The sequence below is a fragment of the Xiphias gladius genome, chromosome 17 (assembly GCF_016859285.1).
Source record: "Xiphias gladius isolate SHS-SW01 ecotype Sanya breed wild chromosome 17, ASM1685928v1, whole genome shotgun sequence".
Lineage (NCBI taxonomy): Eukaryota > Metazoa > Chordata > Actinopteri > Istiophoriformes > Xiphiidae > Xiphias > Xiphias gladius.
In genome coordinates this window covers 14173527-14195318 of record NC_053416.1, presented here as the reverse complement: position 1 = coordinate 14195318, position 21792 = coordinate 14173527, and the positions used below count along the sequence as shown (strand labels likewise).

The following is a 21792-nucleotide window of genomic DNA, read 5'->3' as shown; positions in this document are numbered from 1 at the left end:
CCAACAACCATACACGAATTAGACACTAAAGATTTAAATACAATGTGTCTGATTTGTCCAAAGAAAGTTAAATACAACTGGTCTACAGTTCATGTTTTTATCTTAGTGAACTGAAGAGGCGACATAGGTAAGATACCGTAGATAAATCTATTTTAAGCTGTAAACTGAATTTGGTTTTGCTTTTTCAATTGTTAGGTTGAAATTTAAAGAAACTGTCCTGTTGATTTCATTATATTATAATAAAGCACAAATTACTCCTGTGGCCATGGCCAGATTAACCTCCTAGAAGGGCCCAGGGCAAAAAATCGCTGGTGGGCCGTTATTGGCCTCCACTATACTGTACGTATCAGTTTCATTTTATCCTCAGGAAGACAGAAAACAACAAGTACTCAAGAGCGGAAATGATTAGCTGATTAATCTAATAGATGTTTGAGAGAAAATTAGCCTAATTGGCAGCTATTTCGATCACTGATAAACTTTCAGCATTTTTTAAGCAAAAATGTCAAAAATTCACTGGCACTAGCTTTTCAAATTTGAATATTTTCCAGTCCTACTAATTTTCTACAATAGCAACCTCAACATCTTTCAGATTTTGACTTGGTCAGACAAAACAAGCATTTTGAATATGTTAATATATTGTTATTCACCTTTTCCTGACATTTTTAACACCGAACAATCAATCAGTTACTAAAACTGTCAAATGTTTGGAAAATGAAAATAATTGTTAGCTTCACCCTTATAATTCTCCTGTGGTGGAGTTATACTTGTAATGTTTCCACAGGTTTTCTGTGCTTTAATTACTGATTTTTCATTTAATTATTTTTTTTAGAGGAAAAATGCCAAAAAAAAATACTAGAAGGTAGAGAAGATACCAACTTCTCAATGTTAATATTTGCCATTTTCTCAGTTTTCTAGGACAGTAAAGTTAACATTGTACTTTTGACTGTTAGTTAGAGATAACAAGGCATTATATGTTAACCTGGGCTTCAGGGTATAATAATCGGCCTTCTGACTATTTTCTTACATTTTATCCACTGAACAATGAATCAATTATGAAATAACATTTTTAGACGTATGGATAATGAAAATAAATGTTCGTTTCAGCCTTACAATACTACTATGATGGACTAACACTACCTTTCCCCGCTTTTTGTGTGTGTTAATTACTCGATACTTGTGAAAAAATACAACTTTATGACAAATGAGAAAATATACACCAACTATAAACCGAAACTGGTTTTTAAAACTAGATTTTGACAGGGTCCCTCTACGAGACCAAGGCTACAAGATGGAGGATGGAGGACCTGACAGTTGATTTTCTACTTAAGTTTTGCAGATTTCCGTCAAATGTGTGATTAACCAAACTATGTACACCCAGGTGATACTAGAGTAAAGGCGGTTGGTCGGTTTACCCGGTTAGCTAACTTCAACGCCATTACTTCACAGGTAGGGCTGGACTACAGCTCGGTTTCCCAACATCCGGTGATTGTGTCATGCAATTCGGGCACTTCCTTCTCCTGGAAACCCGCTCCTCTCGCCTCTGTGGTTCCCACCCAAACAAACAAAGCTGTGTTGGATATTTTCTTTTCCCCCCTCAGAAACGTTAATTACCTCTACCTGCAGCCAGCCGGGCCCCTTTAGGTAGCCGGAGTTGTTTTTAGAGAATGGAGGGCCTGTGAACCGCAGACGATGTTTACCGGCTCTGTGTGTAACCTTATCCAACTGACTACTTGCTCGTAATTTCAACCATTGCACAACAGTGTCGGCAACGTTAACCTAGCTAGCTGCCACTCTCCGTGTCCAGACAGCAGTCGGCGTAGCAAGGCTGGGCAGAAATGACGAGCGATTTGGCTGTGACCGTCGTTACTACTTCGCAGGTGTGTTAGCCACGGGTGAAAGCTCCGGTTTGGCTCCTAATGTTGAGGGAGATCTGTGAGTCAAGCTAGCTACCAGGTGAGTTTTCAGTGTTTGTGTATGGTGCAGAAGTTAGCGAGGCTAGCTCTCAAACCCTGATTTCCAGTAACGCAGTAATGCTGGGCTGGTGTTTTCGTCATGTCACGTTGAGGTAACTGAACGACTCCTATTTTTGCGTAACTTAATCAAACGCCGCTTTTGTTTAAACGAAACTGATTCAGGTAAAGTAGAGTTAACAATCTGAAGAGAGTACGGTAATTCAACAGCCTGTTACAGCTGAAATTTTAAGTTGAAAGTACATAGTGAAACAGGAATCAAATACAATGTGACCCTTTATCTTTGAATTCAAATACAGTGTAATATGAGGTTATATATTGAAAGCTAGTCCTTTTAATTCACCCATTTACAGTAGTGCTGAAACGACTAACTCAGTCAATTACAACTAATAAATGGTATTTTTAATAGTCATTACCACGTCGTTATCATTATTATTATCTAGTCATTTGTTAAGTTCAAATGCATCTTATATACCTTTTTATTGCTCTTCTCATATTCATATGTACATATGAGAAGTATAAAGTAGAATTTATGAAGTGAATACTTTGAGTGTTTGGATCGTTGGACAGAGAAATCCAGCTATTTATGACACGGCTTTGGTATTTTGTAGTAGGCATATGCAGCTGCAACCATAAGTAAATTAGTCGATCGACAGAAAAAATAATTGGCAACTGCTTTCATAATTCGACTAATCGTTAAGCAATTTCAAGCAAAATGCCAAAAAAAACAAAAAAACAAACTGTTTTCAGCTTCTTAAATGCAAAGATTTCCCGCTTTTCTCTATTTTCTCACATTGTAAATTGAATATCTTTGGGTTTTGGACTGTTGTTCGGGCAAAGCAATACACTTGAAAATGCCACTTTGCACCTTGAGAAACTATGGCATTTGACATTTATACAAATCGATGAATTGAGAAAATAATCAGCAGATTAAGTGACAATGGGAATAATCGTTAGTTGCAGCACTGTAGGCATAGAACATTATTTTTGACAGTTTGTGATTAATAATCAGTGCATAACATTAATCTTTAGTAGCAGCCCTAATTTACAGTTTGTAAAGAGACTAAGTTGTGACTTTAAGATTTTACTGTTTGAACATTTTATCTTATAAGTATGAAATCTTATTAGGAAGAGATACATGCATAAAGTGTAGAAATACATCAGTTATCTGTAGACACAACCTATACAGATAATAACAGAAAGTAAAAAGATTTGTAAGCAGTTCCAGAAAGGTTTAGGATTTGGTAATTCCTAGTAATTATGGAGCTAGATCACATTTGTCATAATTTTCAGTCTTTAAATTATTATTTTCTGTTTCTAAATAAATGCAAATAGTGTATATGACTTATACTATTATAATATTATAATATTATTATTGTCACTCATCTGTTGTGTATCCTGTCCTTTCATCACACAGCACACTAAGCAGCCCAGGAGCTGCCCCGTATATTAACCGTCCCTCCTCGGTTTGCTGTGCCGTGGTCTTGTCCTGGGCTTTTCCAAACTCAGTTACTATGAGTGCAATGCGTGTGGATGCCAAAGTGGTGATGCTGGGAAAGGAGAGTGTGGGCAAGACCAGCCTGGTGGAGAGATATGTCCATCATCGGTTCTTGGTTGGCCCGTATCAGAACGTGAGTGTCAGCTGCTCTGCTTTAATTTCCATGTCAGCCTGTTGCTAATTCCCTGCCTGTTGCATAAATGACTGTTATATTTAGCCCTGGGGATGTTGTGGTAATAAATGCTCAAGTCTGTGATCATTGTAAGGCATAAAATCTCTGATAGAAACTCTGGATGCAGTAATGTTTTGGTATGTGTTTTTTTTTTTTTTTTTTTTTTTTTTTTTTAAACACAAACTGCGTCAGACAAGCTTTTTTTGTAAAAATCTTACACATTAACATGGAAACTATTCAGACATGTCTCTTTTGAATCCTGTTTAAGAATACACCATAATATATTTAGAAATTGGCTGTTGCATCAAGTGATACAGTAACTTTGTAACCCCTTCACTTTTTGCAGAATTTATTGTGTTACAGTTTTTATTCAAAATATATTAACATTTCTTTAATGGCGATCAGTCTACACCCAATAACTCACAATGACAAAGCCAAAAAGGATTTTTTTTTTTAAACTTTTTTACAAATTCATCAGAAATAGAAATCTCTCATTTACAGTGGTGGAAAGTAATCGGGTACGTTTACTGGTAAATGCAATTTTAAAGTATTTGTTCTTTGAGTACCTACTTGAGTATTTCCTTTTTATGCTTCTTTATACTTCTCCACGGTTCAGAAGGGAAAATTGCATTTTTTACTACAGTACATTTATTTGAAAGTTATAGTTACTAGTTACATTGCAGATTAAGATTTTACATTAAAAGATATATGATAAGCATATAAGATATTCTGCATTGTTAAAAATTAAACCAGTATTTCCCAACAGTTTTGGCTTTACAAAAAAGCAGAGTCTCCTTGGGGGCCCATATTACATTTCAGATGTCTGTCTGTTATCAGCAGTTCCACCAAAGCAATGTTTTCATTTCAACGACTGTGGGGGAGGCAGCAAAAGGTCAAATTATCCAATATTTCACACACACTCACACAAAAAAATTGGAGAAATGTCCAAAAGATGAATAGAAACTTGCGTATCAGAACTTGATCCATAGGTTGGAAACCACTGGACTAAACTACCTGGCTCTACATAAAATAGTTAAAACTAGTTCCACCTCGGCCACTTAAAACATTAAAATGCTGCTTAAGCCTCGCTGCACTGGTAATGATATTAATGTGATTTTAATACTTCAACCAAAAAAAGAAAACTACATGATTGCGTCTTGTGATAAATTAGCTAGCCTTCGTTTCGCAATTGTGTGCAATATCTACTGATTCATAGCCAAATGCAATGTAAATAAAAATTAAAACAACTTAAACTGCAGGATTTAGTGTAGGACAACAAGGTGAGCAACAACAAGGGCACCATATGTTCTCCAGATAGTGCAAAAGTATTAGTCTAACCCTACTTTATCCTATCTCCCTTTGGTGCCCATTTAGACTGTGGTCTGTGAAAGTTCAGACGGAGAGTACCCACAGTCTGCAGGGACTTTCCATCCTTGAGTGTCTAATGCTTTACGGCACTTGTTTTCTCTTCCTGACAGACTATCGGTGCTGCTTTTGTTGCCAAACCAATCCAAGTGGGAGAGAAAGTGATTACCCTGGGAATATGGGTGAGTTAGAGGCTACGACATATGAATTCGAGTCTTTGTACTGCATCAGTGGCAGGGTTTAGCCAGGTGAGTTCTGAAAATGTGCCCCAAATAACAGCCATATAGCATATCACGTCACATCAGTTCCTTTCATCCTCTTTAAGTATATTCCGTCTAACAAAGTCAGAGAGTAGTAACTACAGACACACTGAAGTAGAGAAAAAAGGGTTTGAAGTTACCCGTCAAAGCTTTACTCAGCTATTAGTTAAACTGTGTAACACATAAGCTGTATAACCTCCATTGTATGCCTCTTATGCGGATCATAATTACTGTCACAGAGTTTATGTGGAAACAAACACAACAAAACAAAACACTTAGAGACATATATTATTCTCCGTTTGGACAATCAAAAGGGAAAACACAGTATCTACAAATAAAATGTTTTCTTATCTTTTCTTCAGCTCTCTTGTATATTTGAACTAATTAGCTAGTTTAGAAAATTCATCTTTAATTAAATACATTTTGAATATGTGATTAAAAGATGGCATCAAATCACATCAATACAATACATTTATAAGGACTAGTTCATCTGGTGTTCCTTTCTTTTCTCCATTATAATTTAAGATTTAGCTATTGTTTTATTTATGTGGTATAAAAATCTCAGTTACTAAGATCTTGAATTATTGAAATAGATTTTTCAATGCTAGGAAACAGGCGAAGGCAGTTAATTAGCTTTAGCTAAGGCTATCTCAACTGCTAGCTTTAACTGGCCAGGGTACAGTCATCTGGCCAGTTACTGTTGCATAGCTGTGTGTCAGAGGATTTAAATAATTAATGAGGGTACCTTTTATTATATATACATAATGATTTACTTGCAGTGGTGAGTCTCTCTTATGTGTTCCCCTTTTTTTCATCTTTGCCTTGATTGGCCTTGGGTTAAAAAAAAAAAAAAGACGTGAAAAAGATGTGTAAGAAAATTAGGAATTCTGATTTTTTTTGAATCACAGCTTTGGGTGATTCCACTACTTTGTAGCTGCGAGGGGAGACTGGCCTGGATTCGCACATGACTACATTTAAGATGTTTAACATAGAGTTTAACAGGAAGCAGGGTCTTCTCTCCCATATAATTTCAATTTCTCATTTCTGTCCCACTCTTCTCTTCTTCTCTTACCCTCTCACCCAGGACACAGCTGGATCAGAGCGATATGAAGCTATGAGCAGGATCTACTACAGAGGAGCCCGGGCCGCTATAGTGTGCTATGGTAAATCTGCACTGCTCCTAATCATCTTATGGAGAGCTGTCAGGGGTCACAACTCAACCTCTGGTGGTCAACAAGAGCTCAGAACAGCTGGGTGCTTTTCAAAATTACCAACTTCACATGTACGGTAGCTGGCGTTCGCCTCTTTAAAAATTAATCGTCTGGATTACAGTGGCTATGGAAACACCAACTGTGTTTTCTCCTACAACTTTCTGATGCTGGTAAAAATTGTTGATAGTGATGACAGGATGGAGCAAGTTGAGGAAAGGCTGACTTATCTGCCCCTTTTCTGAAAATCTTCTGTTCACCGCTATCACAGCTCTCACAAAGTCAGTTAAAGAATGTTAAAGTTACTGTGTGTTACTCTGTTACTGTGGAGAATATAACTAAAGCCTGATAAAAGTGTGATTATCTAGGTTTACAGTTTACTGCTTTACTTTTAAAGAAATCTACCCAAATGAACCAAGGGCTGTCTGCTCAAAACAAAAAGGACAATCTGGAAATATTACCAGTAAATATCATGTGATAATTCTGCTCACAGTTGTGAATAATTTTTTTTCAGGTTAAGACTTGCTACTTTGCACATTTTCTAAATGCTTTTTTTGTCTCTGTGCCTTTGTTCCACGTTGGGGAACTTTGCCTCTTACAAAATAGCTGATGGCATTTCCCACTGGATTACTCACACTGCTGTCATATTTTATTTAATGTCTTTTGGGTCTGCTGGCTTTCTTGTTCTTTACCTTCCATCTTCTTTCTGTAGATTTTACTTCATCAGTGTTTCCCATTCTGTTTTTTTTTTTTTTTAACTTAATCTGCACAAATTGTTGATTGTGCCTGTTACTCCAGTTTCCTTTTAATTATATAAGATTTTTTATTATTAAAAATCTACAGAAGTGGTCAGAATTGTTAGATTGGTCATGGATTCCACTGAATTAACACTGCACTCCCTGTGCACTGTATGCAGGGTTGTGTTTATATACATAACTTAAGGAGAATGTGGAATACTTTAGGGAATATTAAAAGTTTTTTTCTGTCATTTTTGACTCTTAGATTTGACTGACAGCAGCAGCTTTCAGCGAGCTCAGTTCTGGGTGAAAGAGCTGCAAAACTGTGAGGAGGTAAGAGAGCTTTTCTAGTCTAAAGTTGTATGTATTACAATTGACTGATTTTATATGTGTTATTAATATTTACAGGGCCGCTATCCTACATCATTATAATATAGCTTCATACCGGTTCATGAAGCCATAGTAAAACATACAGGGGCAGTAAACGTGTGTAACTAGTTTTCTTTGTTTTGTTGTCTGCAGTCGCTGTGGTGGTTCTGTAGTAAAAGTGGTTGTTATGTATGTGTAATGGGTTGGGCACTGAAGTTTTTGTAGTGATACCAATATTATACTTTTTAATGCCTTATTTTGAGAAATGTATATAATATTTTACTACAACGCTATTATTGATATTTACTTTGACAACTCGATACCAAAAAAGTGCTGTGGTTCGACACTCGTTCCTACATAAGACAAATAAAAGATAGATGAATATTGTGTATGGCTGCATTGCAGGCTGTACAGACAATGCATTCCTGCATAGTCAGTCATCAGCTACTCGAAATTGAAAAATTGAAAGGTAAAAAGTCAAAGTAGCTAGTTGACCTTGTGCACTATTGAGTCATTCAGTAACATCGTTTTTGTTTTGGTTTTTTTTTTGTTTGTGTTGTGTACTCCAGCACTGTAAGATCTACCTGTGTGGGACTAAAAATGACCTGATTGAAGGAGATCGGAGCTTGCGCCAGATCGACTACCACGATGCTCAGGACTTTGCAGATGGTAACTACAGTTTTTCTTCATTATATTTAAATACACAACATTATGTGGTTATTTCTGTGTCATATTTGTATTTGTGCATTGCAATGAAATTTTTTTTAAATATTGTATATAGTGCTGTAAATACTGTTTAAGTACTAAAATCTGTTTAGTGATATTACACTTGCATGGTAAAAGTAAGTTTTTTTTTTTTTTTACTTAATTGGGCTGGAACTAATCATTATTTTAATCGTTGATTATGTGAAGTCCATAAAAGCTTATATTCAAATTGCTTGTCTTGTCTGAGCAATAGTCCACAAGCCAAACATATTAGGTTTAATATAATAGAAGACCAGCAAATATTCACATTTGAGAAACTCGAAACAGTCAATTTTTAGAATTTTGGCTTAAAAATTTACACAAATGAATAATCGATTATCAAAATAGTTACAGAAAAATTGTTGTCAGTCAATTAATTGACTAATTGTTTGAGCTCTAGACTTTATTTTTACATTTTCTAGCATTGTTATATACTTTTTTGTATAGTGGATAAACAAGGCTGTTGTGGGCAAATCAGTTTAGACTTTTCTTATGAACTGTTTCTTACTGTCAGTTGAGTGTATTTGCTCATTTACTTTAACAGTTTCAGCTGCAGTTGCGATGCCCTCTTCAGATGTGTCACAGGTTTTGGCGTGCACGAGTCAGCAGATGGTCAATATGCACTTCCACTGTTGCCTTTTGGTGTGGGACAGTTGGTTTGCCCCTTCCTACTGGTGTGGTTTCTGATACCACACCGCGACTTCATCTGTGAAGTGTCTTATGAAGGCGGCAGAACAACAGATGAAAATGTCAGAAATAGCTCTCAAAGCTGTATATCTGAGCCACTTTTTCTTTGTGTGAACGTGTGTCTGATATTTTTAAATGCTGTTCCTCTCCGGGAAACACATCAGCTGTAGTTCAGAGATTCAGGTTTCAAGTGTTATATAGTTTAAGTCAGACTAAAGAAAAATTTTTTGAAAAAAAGATCCTGCTGTGCTGCACACAGTCATACTTTCCTCTAATCAGTCTTTTCCGTGTACACGTGAAACACCCATAAGAAAGCATTTTGAGGATTTACATTGGCCAAATAATGAGATTTTTCCAGCAGTAATTTAGCTGCATTAACAGTTAACCTTTAACCTGAAAAAGGAACCAAGGTTGTCCGTTTACATGGACATTTCGGAAATAAGGGAATAATTAGATTACTGAAGTGCTTGTAACATTGCCAAAGGATATTAATATATCTATTACCTTTACCAGCCTCTGTGTTTGATCAGTAGGAATTGGTACATGGACAAAACTTCTGTCCTCTTGATACAAGTTTGTGTCTCAGCCTGACTGACATCTAACCTTTATGTTTTCTTTGCTTTCACAGAGATTGGTGCACAACATTTTGAAACCTCCAGTAAAACAGGAAATAATGTGGGTGAGTCACAACATTGGTCATCTGCAGACCACATGTAACACAAGTGGTTGGCTCTGATCACAGCTGTATTTATTCATGGTCTGTCCATTGAGGAAGAATTGTAATATTGAAACCCAGCATAGCAGGTAACAGATAGTTCTTAAAGAAGAACATTGTTTAATACCAGTTTAGGATTCGCAGAAAAGTGAAACTGAAAGAAGAGAAAAGTCAGTAATCAGTACAACTGAGTTCCCTCACCTAAGAATAACTGAAATCTATCTAGTCAGGCTACTTGAAATACTCTGTTTAGAAGGTTTACCTGATTTGAATTTGGCCCCTTCCAGACATGCACCGCGTTACAAGTGCCCAAGTGACTTTTAGTTTAAAGTCATGGTGGCAGTCTTACAGACCTAGTAATATTTCTGTAACAGCTCAAGACACCACAAGTCTGCAATGAAAGCTGTGTCATTAACTTAAAGGCGGCAGCGGCACAAAGTTAAATACACAGAGATTAAATAAGAACACTGACATAAATTTATGACTTATCTGTTATGCACAAAGAAAATAAAACTAGTTTAATAAACAAGGAAATACTGTAAAAGAGGAGGCTGTCACATCAGTCTTTATAAAATGTTTTTTCATAGGAGGCAGAAAAGTTTTTTATATCTCAAATCAACAACAGGTACATCCTGTTATAATATATTTGAAAATTTTAAAGATCGGAGAAGAGACACATGCGCCCTGGATGACTGCATTTCACCTGCGACCCAAAGATAAATGTTTTTCTCGGCATGGATCTTTGTCAGGTTCTTTTTATTTGTATATTTTCTCTTCTATAACATCAACTTTAAAAAAACAGAGGAGGAACATAAAAGTTCATAGAAGTGCAAGACCTGACCTTTAGTGAATCAAAATATTATTTTTTGTTGTTTTAAATTCTAAAACAATTGATTATCAACAAAGTAAAACATGTTCTACTAGTAAGGTAATTGATCAATCTTTGCAGCTCTAACAGTGTTACAGTGTAAATTGTGATAATGTTGGCTAAAATTTTGTTGTAAAGATTCTACACAAGGACAAAACTAATGTCCTGTCTGTTGCCCACAACGATCTTGCAGTTCTTCTTGCATTGAGCATGTAACGGTGAAAGCTCAGCTAGCTTAGTAGAGACAGATTTTTTGTGGCTCTCACCAGAAGAGCTGGAAAGACCTGTTGTGTAGTTATTTCCTGCAACACAGATTTACTTGTAAACAAGGTATTAGGAATTGGAGTGGAAGGGTTTTTATCAGGTCATGATGTGTGAACGAACTGATGGAAACTGACAGGCTTCATTCTTCTCTCTGCTTGTCAGATGACTTATTCCAGAAAGTAGCCGAGGATTACAACAACACTGCCTTCCAGTTTATGACAGGTGAGTGTTTTGTGCATATACATTCTTTTTGCATAAATCCTCTTTGTAGTCTTAAAGGGCATTTAGAGTTGTTCGTTAAGAGGTCACGGTGTTCCTATTCATTGACTCATAGCGTTGGAATTGGCTGTTGACACAAAAAGTAACAAAAGTAGTTGTGTGACAAATAGAAAAAGCTTAAGTTCAAGTTTGAATGCTGCCCATTTTCTTATAACATCTAGTCTTCCTCCTTCACTTCAATGATTTTGTAATCTATACAAAATCCAAAGTGCAAAACCAATATGTAACGTGTCAATAAAAAAAAAAAATTAACTGTGTGAGTAACTGAGAGGGCAGATTTTCTCCAACTCTATAGAAAAATCTATGTCCTGAAACTGATTACAAAGCTGCTGAAGACAAGACTTCAAGCTAAATCTCTTCCTCTTTTTCAGCAGAGGAAACTGGTGTTGACTTGGGCCAGAAGAAAGACTCATATTTCTACTCCTGTTGTCACAACAACTGATGCTGAGGGAAACAGAAATGTTCATCTTTCCTCAGCTGGAGTCAAAACTGGATATGCTGGATGGGTGTAAGATAACTTCACTCTGGATCTGGTATCCAAATCAGAGAAAAATAAATCAGACAGTACTGTTTACACCTGTTAGATACGTTAATTTTGTTTGTGCCATAAAGAACTGAGGGCTGCAAGACTATGGAAGAGGATCTGCTACAGCTGCAGCTGACTTGAGAGGGATTTAAAAATCAACACTTCCACTTTTCACCCAGTTATGACCTGTGTTTTATCCCCACGTCGGCTGGTCACTTTTCTGTAGCTCTGAACTGGATCATATCATATGGAGGTGAACATATCCCTAAAGCTGTGAAGTCGGAAGATGTGCTGCAGATGACCTGCAGTGGTAAGGAAGTTAAAACAGCGCTGACAGAAAAGAGGGATCCTACTGAACCCGCACTGACAGAGAAAACTTGATTGATGCTGTTTACTGTTGTAGCGAGTGCAGCGCTCCAGGAAGTGAATGTTTTCTTTTTACAGCAGTTAATTTTTGTTTACTTCCAACTTTAATTAACCTTGTTGTGGAAACCCATCTGCGGGGCCTGCACTTCTTCAATCAAGGATGGAGTGAAGCCAACGAGGACATGTGTTAACAAACGAAACCAAACACTCCCATGTTCTCAGCCATGCTCCACTGAAATGAACCCTTATGAAACATTTGCAAATCTGGTATAACACATGAATGAAAGGATACCAGTGATCATTACAAAGGCCTTTATATCAGCAGAAGAAATGACAGGACTGTTTGTGTTTCCAAAAAATAACTTTCGAGGGCTTTGGCTCTTTAGTGTTTACCATAACATTACCACAACCTTTACCATGTGACAGCCATGGATGTATTAAGAGAGCTGATGCGGCCTAGCGACTGAGCCTTGCTGCAAAATTGCCCCTGTAGCCACTTGTGGTACTGCAACGAAAAAAATCCCCAGCGGCCCAAAAAGCATTTTAGAATACCATTATAAAAGGGGACGTCTGTCAAACTACTGACAGGACACCTCCACCCGCAAACACGTTCAGTTCAAACAAGGTCAAACTCTTTGTAGAAAGAAGTTTTAAGCCATGAATGTTTAATATTTGTAAAAGAGTAAATCTTGTTTTTATTCATACGACGCCATCCCAATGTAAAGTCCATAGCTTTTGTGATTTGCAAGCAGTTTTCCACTGAAATGAACTGACGTCATCTTGGAGCCTGTTATCCAGTTCTTATAATACATCAATGCTGACAGTATGTATAACATGTATGGTATGGTATGTTATCTTTTGCAGCATAAGCTATGATTCTGTCAAAAGGAGAGAAAAAAAACAAGCTGAATTTGGGTCGAGGTTCCTAAAATGCCTAGAACTGTTACAAAAGTACTTGACCCAAGCTGACGGAAGGAAGATTTGAAGGACAGTTTCCTGCATTGAAATTCTAAATTTTCCATGTGGTACTTCTAAATGAATACACGTATTGGAAATATGACTTGTCAAAATATCTTTCAGTCATTTTTGGCAATGAAATGTTCCTCTGATGACGAGCTCTGAAAGGTTTAAGGAAAAACTCCACTTCTACAGAAAAATGATGTTGATCAAAGTTTTCCCTTGGCTGTGGTGAGAAAACTAGATTTAACCAACACAGGAAAAAGCCTTGTGGGTGAATGCTGTAATATGATATAAGCTGTCATCTCTCAATGTTCTCACAACAATATTTACAGCTATATTTAAGACTGAAGTCACTTATTTATTGCCTTTTAAATTGTGCTGCCAGATGTGGGGAAATAAATGGACACAATCTCAGCCCCCCCCCCATGTTGGTTGGGTAGTGTTCATGTCCTCTGTTGTTATATATTTTGATGCACAATATTTTTATTGAAAGTTGTTAAAGAGAGACTGGTGTAAAATACAAATATGTTCTGTAAAATTAAAAGCTTGTTGAAAGAATTTTTCTGATTGACCTTAAATTTTACAGTAATTGACCCAAATTTGTTGCCCTTGTCTATAATATCTGAGCTTTTTATGCATTTGAAGGAAAAAAAAAAGGCAAAATAATGGCAATATATGATAAATTGTAAAATCGAAGGGTATGGTAGATCATTACAAATCTTAGCATTAATGCATTGTGGCCTGAATTTGAGGCATAGTGAAAACCTTTGTATTCAGTTTGGTATTCACAGAAGCTTTTTCTTATTCCTCTTGCAGATATTTTTGCTAGTTGAATGTCTCATCTCCATAGTATCATCTCAAGCCATCTGCCCCCACACCGAAAGAAAAAAAATAGAAAGAATAAAAGCTGGTGCCTCAAAAAGGGACGTTACCGTAAGCCAAATAAAGTCCCCTCAAACCAGCTAAAGAGTCACTGGAACAAAACATACAGATTTCACTTGTGGGTGTGAGTGTTTTAGGTGTTGGATTCTCCTTTTCTGTGGTTTAACATGGTGCTGCCCATCACCTGTGCTTCCTATTGCAAACTATTTTCGAAATAACATCTGTTTTTTCAGCTTCCTTCCAAGTTGAGAGCTTTTTTCCAAACTGCCGTTGGTGGTGCATTGGGTGACGGTCTGACATGTGACACTTGTTTGTCATTTGCCAGAAAGCAGCCAAAGGCACTGATGAACTATACCAATGGAAAACCATTTCATATGACATAAAATAAAGAAACACAGTCATGCTACAGGGGATCTGCAAGTCTTGAAAAGTCTTAAATAGCACTAAATTCAGATCCCTCAAAAATGGTCTTAGAAGGCATTAAAAAACTTTATTTTAAAAAGGCTAAACTTAAACGGAATGATTTCTTAATAGGTAAATCCATCTATCAGTTTTCGGCTCAAATCACCTTAACCGACTGATTATATTACTGGGAGTCACTGTTACAGTACTTTGACAAGGTTGAGTCACTATCAGGATCATCTGCTAGGAGATCACTTCTGACCATGCTGACCCACCACTGACTGTTAAACCACGCAAATGTTGAAGGGGGACAGAGGTCGCAGCCTTAAAGCTGTCACAAAAAACCAGCATGACCCATCACCACACCTGGTGGTCCTAGTGTCCTGCTGGTGCAGCCATCTGAAGTGTGCAGAAGAGGCGGATCTCACGGGCAAGTTGGCTAAATGGAAAGGGGGGCATTAAGAAACGTCTCTTCTTTAAAGTTTGTAAAATCTTTGTAAAATCTTTCTTTGGCGATTGTTTCTGTAGAAACGTGAGACTATTCTGGTCAAACTGGAACTTTGGGGTATCTGCTGCACCGTCCTACATCAATGGAAAGGGGGGCATTAAGAAACGTCTCTTCTTTAAAGTTTGTAAAATCTTTGTAAAATCTTTCTTTGGCGATTGTTTCTGTAGAAACGTGAGACTATTCTGGTCAAACTGGAACTTTGGGGTATCTGCTGCACCGTCCTACATCAATGTGGATCATTTCTAAATGCTCTAATCTTGTTAAATCGCCCTTTTACCGCACATTTGCTCTGTTGTTTTTTTCTTCTCCAGCACTCTTCAAAGTCCCTATGCTGAAGTGAAGAGTTTCTGAAATGTAGGCGATGAAGGCTGTGCTCATTCACGGTGCCTGAACGCGGGTCCGCGACTGAGACTGTCGGAAGAACCTCGCAGAGGTCCGACCTCAGGCGCCGTAACGATAACGGTTTCCCAGTCTTTTTTTTTTTTTAAATCAATACTCCTACTTTCTCCTCCTGTCAAGTTCAAATTCAGTTTCCGAAAAAAAACCAAACAAACAACGAAAAAAAGTTTTGCCGATAAAACCTGCGCCAGTATTCCCAGTATTCCCTCTGCTAACTTTGAATTCCCTCAACAATCCCTCTGCACCGGGGAGGGCATCTACCGGCGCTCTCATCCCGCAATGGCACAGGGACAACGCCCAGGCACGGCAGCCGCTTCTCCCCGGCGAGACTTTCACGTCAACACCTCAGCAGCTGGTTTCTCGATTCGGGGTCCCCGCAGGTCAATCCCGCAGCCCCTTGCGCTCCTCAGCTGCAGGATAAAACTGGAGTTTTATGGGGGAGGGGGGAGGCAGCAGCTCAGCAAGTCTCACAACCCCCCCCCCCCCCACCTCGACATCCCCTCCTGAACACTAGATGGAGCCCGTTTTCATTTCAGCCCCTTTCTCTGATGGTGCTGGTCCTGCTAATAGGCGAAGAGCCTCGAAATCATTTTACTGGGGCAGGAAACCAAAAGAAATGGTTGTGAGGGAAGTTGACATAGTATTTTGAAAGTCCAAAATAAGTGTTGTTGTTTTTAAAAATGAGGATAAACATATACAGGCTTTTTTTTTTTTTTTACTGGTAATATGAGAATTGTATGGAGGGTGATACTTTAGAAAACTACACAAAATAACATACTGTTCTGTAATATATATAAGAGGATTTTTGAGGGAAGACGGCCCCTGTGATATGGGGTTATCTTATGTTATCTTCCGGAGAAAGAGAATGATCGAGGTCCTGATGAGAGGGACTGAAACTCTTCCCACAGTTTCCAAGAGTTTCACACTCCGTCTGGATCGACAGCAGCCTGTCTGTGGAGTGGCTCACCTACTTTGCGAGGAACTTGAATTCCAGCAAGGATAATGCACACATCCTTGTGCTTGATGGGGACCACTCGAGACCTCAGATCGTGAGATGAAGCCCCTCGACAGGACCTTTTTCAGAAGCCTGAAGATGAGCAACAACGAAGAGGCTGACTGATGGATAATATAAAAAACTCTTAAAAGAGGATCAGCAGCTATGAGATCGCTGAAGCCTTCAGCCAGGCTGCCAGTTTGCGAAAGGGGGTGGAAGGGTTCAGGGCCCGTGACCTTATGCTATGTAACAGGGACATCTTTGGAGAAGAGGACTTCAGGGCAGCAGAGGTCACAGAGGAGCCAGAACTTGCCCTACACCCTCTCGCCCTGGCACTCTCACCTCAGCCACAGTTACAGCAGGCAAGGCCCAGAAAAAGGTAGGCTGAGTCAGCATTAGTGCTTACAGCCTCACCCTACAAGAGAGCTCTGGAGGAGTAGGCCAAAGGCAAGAAAAAGATGAAAAAGCCCGTAAAAATATAAGAAGACGACCCAGGAAGGTGACGATGCTGAATGTCTGTACTGCACTGAGCTGTTCTCAGTTAGCGGTGGCGAGTGGGCCAGATGTGAAAAGTGCATTAATGGGCTCACGGGGACTGCAGCAATGCAACAGAGGCGGGTTTCTTGTGTGAGTTTTGTGTGGGAGTGTTTGTCGTGCTTTGCTGGTTTAAATAGCATTTTTGAGGCCCGATTGTTATATTGTTTCTGTGATTTGAAATGAATTTTTTGGCTGTTTCACATCAAAATTAAATTTCAATAGTTTATAGTTGTTTATCTTCCCCAGGTCGTCGGGGAAGATGCCTCTTTACCAGATTTTACCTTTAGCTGTATTATAGCAAAGTTGTTTTCTGTTATGATTTAATTATCCTCTAAATGTATTTTCTTAAACATACTTTTTGTGTACATATTATATCAATATTCTCTATGTATACACATTCAAATAAAAACAGAAAACAGGTTTAAAGAAAACAGACATTGTTCTTAAGGGGGGTCATCTTACCAAGTTTAAGTCTCCATGACTAACAGTGACACGTTAGTGTTGCATGTTCTAATTACGCAAATAATATTGGATTTTTACATTTTTAATTATTAATTAAATTTCAGTTCTTAGATTCAAATTTTTGAAATCGAAGCCTGGTTGTATTTATAATCTTACACCCATTATTTCAACCTTGTTGGAAACAGAAAGCTATTTGTTCAAAACAAACGCATTTAGTGAAGTCGTCTAAGTATATTATTAGGCCTATTATGATTATGATTAAATATATCCCCTTTTATTAATGGAACATATCCACTGATCATACCAGGGATACAGCCAGAGTTGTTGAAATACAGAGTTGTTTGCATATTCTGTGGGCTTTTAACAAAAAGAATTAAGAAAAAATATGTGTGTGGGTTGTTTTTTTTTCACAGCCATCTTGTTTTTAACATAGCATTGACATAATTGTAATGCCACAGCAATTATTTTTTTGATAGCATTCAGCAGCCACATAAGTATTGAGGCTAGTTAGCATTTGTGGCATTCTGACAAATTTGGCTTGTGGGAGCTCTTGTTGTTGAAAAAACACTGCTGACCAACATTTAATACATTTTAAAGCACGAGTGGTGAATAATGATGTTCTCATCGGCTTCTGTTTTGTTTGTCAGCAGGATAACTCAAAAACTACTCTACTGATTTTCACCGGTCTTGGTGGAGGGATGGGGCTTGGGCCAGGGAATAACCCATTAAATTTTGGGGCAGAACGGGATCATTTACTATGAATTTGATTTTTTTTTTTCTGAAGTCTGGTGTCTGTTGTTAACATTGGTCTTGGTGGAAGTATCGGCTCTACTGAGACCCATTGTAGTTGCATTTGTGCACACTAGATCTTGAGTATCAAACGAATAGATCTACCATTAAAAAAAAAAAAAGATTATATATGATGGCTTTAATTTTAGAAAAATAAAAAGAAAAAAGAATGAGGCCAGCACGAAGTGCTTATTTCATAACTTCATCTTATATATTTATATAGCAGTTAACAGGTCAATGGTTGAGATCTAACAGGTCATAATTACACTGGAATGAAACACTGCTTGTTGGGCAACTGTAAAAAGGCATTAGTAGGGAAACTTGGCTCTCACAGGTGCCAAACCATTCCTTAAAAATATCTCCAAAGAAATACACTCTAAGGCATTGGCAGATAACACACAGACAATATTATAAGCTTGAAGACAGAGCGAAACACATGTGGCAAGAACACATACTGAAGTGCAAGCATCATGGCAGGAGTCCGTCGTTATCGTCGTCCAACTGAAGACTTCCCCCTTGTTTCCCCTCAATGGAGAGTCAAGAACGAGGAGAGGGAGCGCTAACATCCCCACTCTCCCTCGTCATCATTTGTGCGTCACAGAATAATATATAAACAGCATACACACTTGAGCAAACTTAGTGCTATCTCTGAATCCAGGCCACCAGCAACCACATGGGCAGGACCAGGTTTTCGTTTTGTGTTGCCCGTTTCACTCAACCAGCTTCAGGAGCATCAGTCTTTGCAGTCAGACCTGCCTCAGCCTGACTTATGGAGCTGCTTAATAACCTATTAGTTCCTTTATCTCTGACAGTTTTAGCGTCCCATGATGGCATAAATACTTTCTTTGTGTCTTTCCCATCCTGACATGAAGACTGGTCTCAGTCAAACACTGAATCCCTGTCAGTTTAGGATCCTTTTTTTTTTGGCATTAAATTGTCTAGAGAATATTTCCTCCTGTTACTGGCTATTGGCAGCTTCGATCCAAAACTATTACTATCAGCGTTTTTTTTTAAAAAGGGAAAAAAAAAAAAAGATTTTATTCCATGAGACTGTATGTATTTCAACATCTGTGACCAACAGCCACAAAGTTGTAGTGACACTTTTTCTCAAACGCTTGTTGTGTGAACACATGGTTAAGGCTACACCCGGTAGCCAATCATCTGGCACTTTCACATTTTCGCAGATGCTCTGATTTCGAATCATCCATCTGAGGCGTCAAGAACTGGAGACGAAGGGGAGACTGGAGTTAGACTGGAGCGACGACTCTTTGTGTCTCAGGTCGTCTGTCCGGGATGGAAGTTGATTCAGGTGGCTGCGGCAGGTGACTTCGCCAGCAGTATGTGTCCAGTAAAATCCCAATTACACCTCGCCAAACCAAGTCCACTCACCACACCGTCAAAATTTCAGTCCAGCAGAGGCTGAATATGTTTCTTTTGGAGCAAAGTTCACGTCTGAAAGCACAACCAGACTGAAACTGGTTTATTACACAATTACAGACACAATCATGTTTTTTTCTGGCACTGTTTGTAACCACAGCAATCTTCCAACTGCAGCGATGCAATCTGCCAATGTAACTGGAGTAGAAGTCATTTACCAGACTGATCGCTGCTGTGACTCTGTTTGTCATCATCGTGTCCCAGGATGCTGAAGAGTTAAGCCCCGCCCTGACGGGAAGCTACAGTGTAGTCTTTTCTTGCATTAAACACCTACACACCAGATACAATAATTGTCTCCAACTACATTAAGCTTTTGCAGGTCAACTCGCTCACATGTATGACACCTGAACTACTACTCGAAGAAATACCAAAACAAACCAACAAGGGAAACTGGTCAAAATGTGAGAAAACAAGTATATCGGAGTGAAATATGTTTACAAAATGCCAAGTTTTACGTAGCAGTTACGGATTTTTCTTTGTCAGATCTCCCATATGAAGGTGCAGCCAGTTTGTGCAAAGTCACTGTGTCATGAACCGTTTCTACACCAAGTGTGTACAAAGGTCAGGGAATATGGAGCGATTAATAGGATAAAACTAAAACCAAAAAATCCTTAAATAATTAGTGAAATTGCTGAATATCTGTCTACATATATATCATTCTATACAGTATTTATGCTGCTTATTTGTTGTATGAACGTCTAAATTTATTTATGTACTGATTTAGTTTAGTCCTAAAAATTCCTCCATACACGCACCCACTCACCGGATACAAACAGTGACAGACTACGCTACTTCTGTAATGTGATTGGTCGATCGCGATTTGTTTCCCCATTGCCGTGACTGTGATGTCTTGTTGCCCGACTGCCTGCTCTGCCTTCATGTTCTGTGCCACTATAAATAATAATCCACTGTATGTCACTCCTCTTCCTCTTCCTCTTCCTCCTCCTCCTCCTCGTCCTCGTCCTCGTCCTCGTCCTCCTCCCCTTTGATCTCCAGGTATTCCAGCCCGACCTCCTCCACCACCGCCTCTCCATCCTCTTCATGAGGATCTGATTTTTGCCTCCCCACCTCACCCTCTTCCACTAACTCCTCCTCCACTTCTGCCAGCTCCTCCTCCTCTTCCTCTTCCTCTTCCAAGACATCCCTCTCCTCCTCATACGAAGAGATGGGCGAGTAGTGCGGGAGGTCGAACACCTGCGGGCTGCTGGGAGCATCAGAGTTGCCGGGGGGAGGTGAGGCGGCAGGAGCGGTGACAGGAATGGTGATTGGTACCGGGATGGAAAAAGCAGGAAATGACTCGGAAGCACACATGCCAGCGCCGGCGCTGATCTCCTGGACCCTCCTGGTGGTCGGGTTCAGACTGGTGGTCGTGTTAGAAGCAGCAGAGGGGATGACGGCCATGCCCAGCCCCGGGGTCAGGGCTCTGGGTTTGGGAGTGTACTCCCGGATTTCCCCCGGCTCGAGTGGTTCTGGCCCACAGGGGTCGTGTTCACTGCAGGACAGCTTGCCGTCCAACTTGGAGATGAAGAGCAGGCCGTCGCGGTGCTGGCAGCAGTAAGAACTGGGACACATCTCACAGAAGGACGCCGCCTCTTTACCGCATATGTCGCACTGGTGCCACGGACATTCCCATCGACCTACAATGAATATACAGACACAAACAAGAACGTATTCATGAATAAAATTAAACACAAACGGCTTTACATGAAAGCAAAGAGTTATAACATTTACGTAAAACAAAGTTTAATACAGTAAAATAAGATGAAGTTAAATAAAGAAATAGATAAAATAACAGTATAAAATCAACTGTGACAAATGATTTGACTTTGTTTTCATGTTTGGAATTTGAATCTGGAAATCAACTTGAATATGAAATTAATAATTGCCAAACACTAAAAAAATCTAAATTTACATCACAATCTATTACTTTACATCACAAATTTGGTGATGTAAAGTAAATATTTACTCAAGTACTGTACTTTAGTAACATTTTTATGTACTTGTAATTTACCGTAGTATTACATTTATTCCAATTTATACTTTATTTCAAAGGGAAATATTGCACTTTTTCAGTAAACTACATTTACTTGACAACCATAGCGACTGGTTACTTGAGGATCAAGGTTTTACATACAAAATATATGTATATATAAAATATGAATATATATAATATGTATTTATGACCACATAGTGCTTTAGATAAAAGCAAAGTGTCTTAACACTTACATTAAATAATATATATTTATATATATAATATTATTTTTAAAAGTTGTGTATTTATAATATATAATATATATATTTATAAATATATATAAAATAGGATGCAACGTGATAGATTAAACTACCCAGCAGCATAGAAATAGTTTAAATAAAAATAGTTAAAATGAGATCCTC

General features: G+C 38.4%; 2 protein-coding genes across 9 annotated transcripts in view; one reads left to right on the top strand and one right to left on the bottom strand.

The window, feature by feature from the left end:
- The first annotated feature begins 1349 nt into the window (after positions 1-1349).
- Positions 1350-13546, top strand: rab24 (RAB24, member RAS oncogene family). 3 transcript variants are annotated; one of them, XM_040151238.1, is made up of 9 exons: positions 1350-1953; positions 3388-3601; positions 5119-5187; positions 6350-6428; positions 7476-7543; positions 8149-8248; positions 9639-9689; positions 11020-11079; positions 11511-13546. In XM_040151238.1, exons 2-9 carry the CDS (start codon positions 3485-3487, stop codon positions 11576-11578), a joined length of 612 nt encoding a protein of 203 aa, XP_040007172.1. In that variant the 5' UTR covers positions 1350-1953; positions 3388-3484; the 3' UTR covers positions 11579-13546. The 3 variants fall into 3 exon arrangements, with proteins under 3 accessions (XP_040007172.1, XP_040007171.1, XP_040007169.1); XM_040151237.1 differs by having other exon boundaries at positions 1352-1877; positions 11508-13546; XM_040151235.1 differs by having other exon boundaries at positions 1352-1953; positions 11508-13546.
- Positions 13547-18162: 4616 nt separating this feature from the next.
- Positions 18163-21792, bottom strand: part of nsd1b (nuclear receptor binding SET domain protein 1b) — a 33113-nt gene continuing 29483 nt past the window's right edge. For all 6 annotated transcript variants that reach the window (XM_040150290.1, XM_040150292.1, XM_040150289.1 and 3 more), the window contains exon 24: positions 18163-21035. In XM_040150290.1, coding sequence (XP_040006224.1) covers positions 20314-21035 — 722 coding nt within the window. In that variant the 3' untranslated portion in view covers positions 18163-20313. The remainder of the gene's footprint in view (positions 21036-21792) is intronic.

What these genes read in the sequence shown, in the direction of transcription:
- rab24 (XM_040151237.1), top strand. Translation starts at nt 3,485, where the DNA reads ATGAGTGCAATGCGTGTGGATGCCAAAGTGGTGATGCTGGGAAAGGAG. An exon ending in TGATTACCCTGGGAATATGG is followed by an intron (nt 5,188 to 6,349) that starts GTGAGTTAGAGG and finishes CCTCTCACCCAG; the next exon opens with GACACAGCTGGATCAGAGCG. An exon ending in TGCCTTCCAGTTTATGACAG is followed by an intron (nt 11,080 to 11,507) that starts GTGAGTGTTTTG and finishes CCTCTTTTTCAG; the next exon opens with CAGAGGAAACTGGTGTTGAC.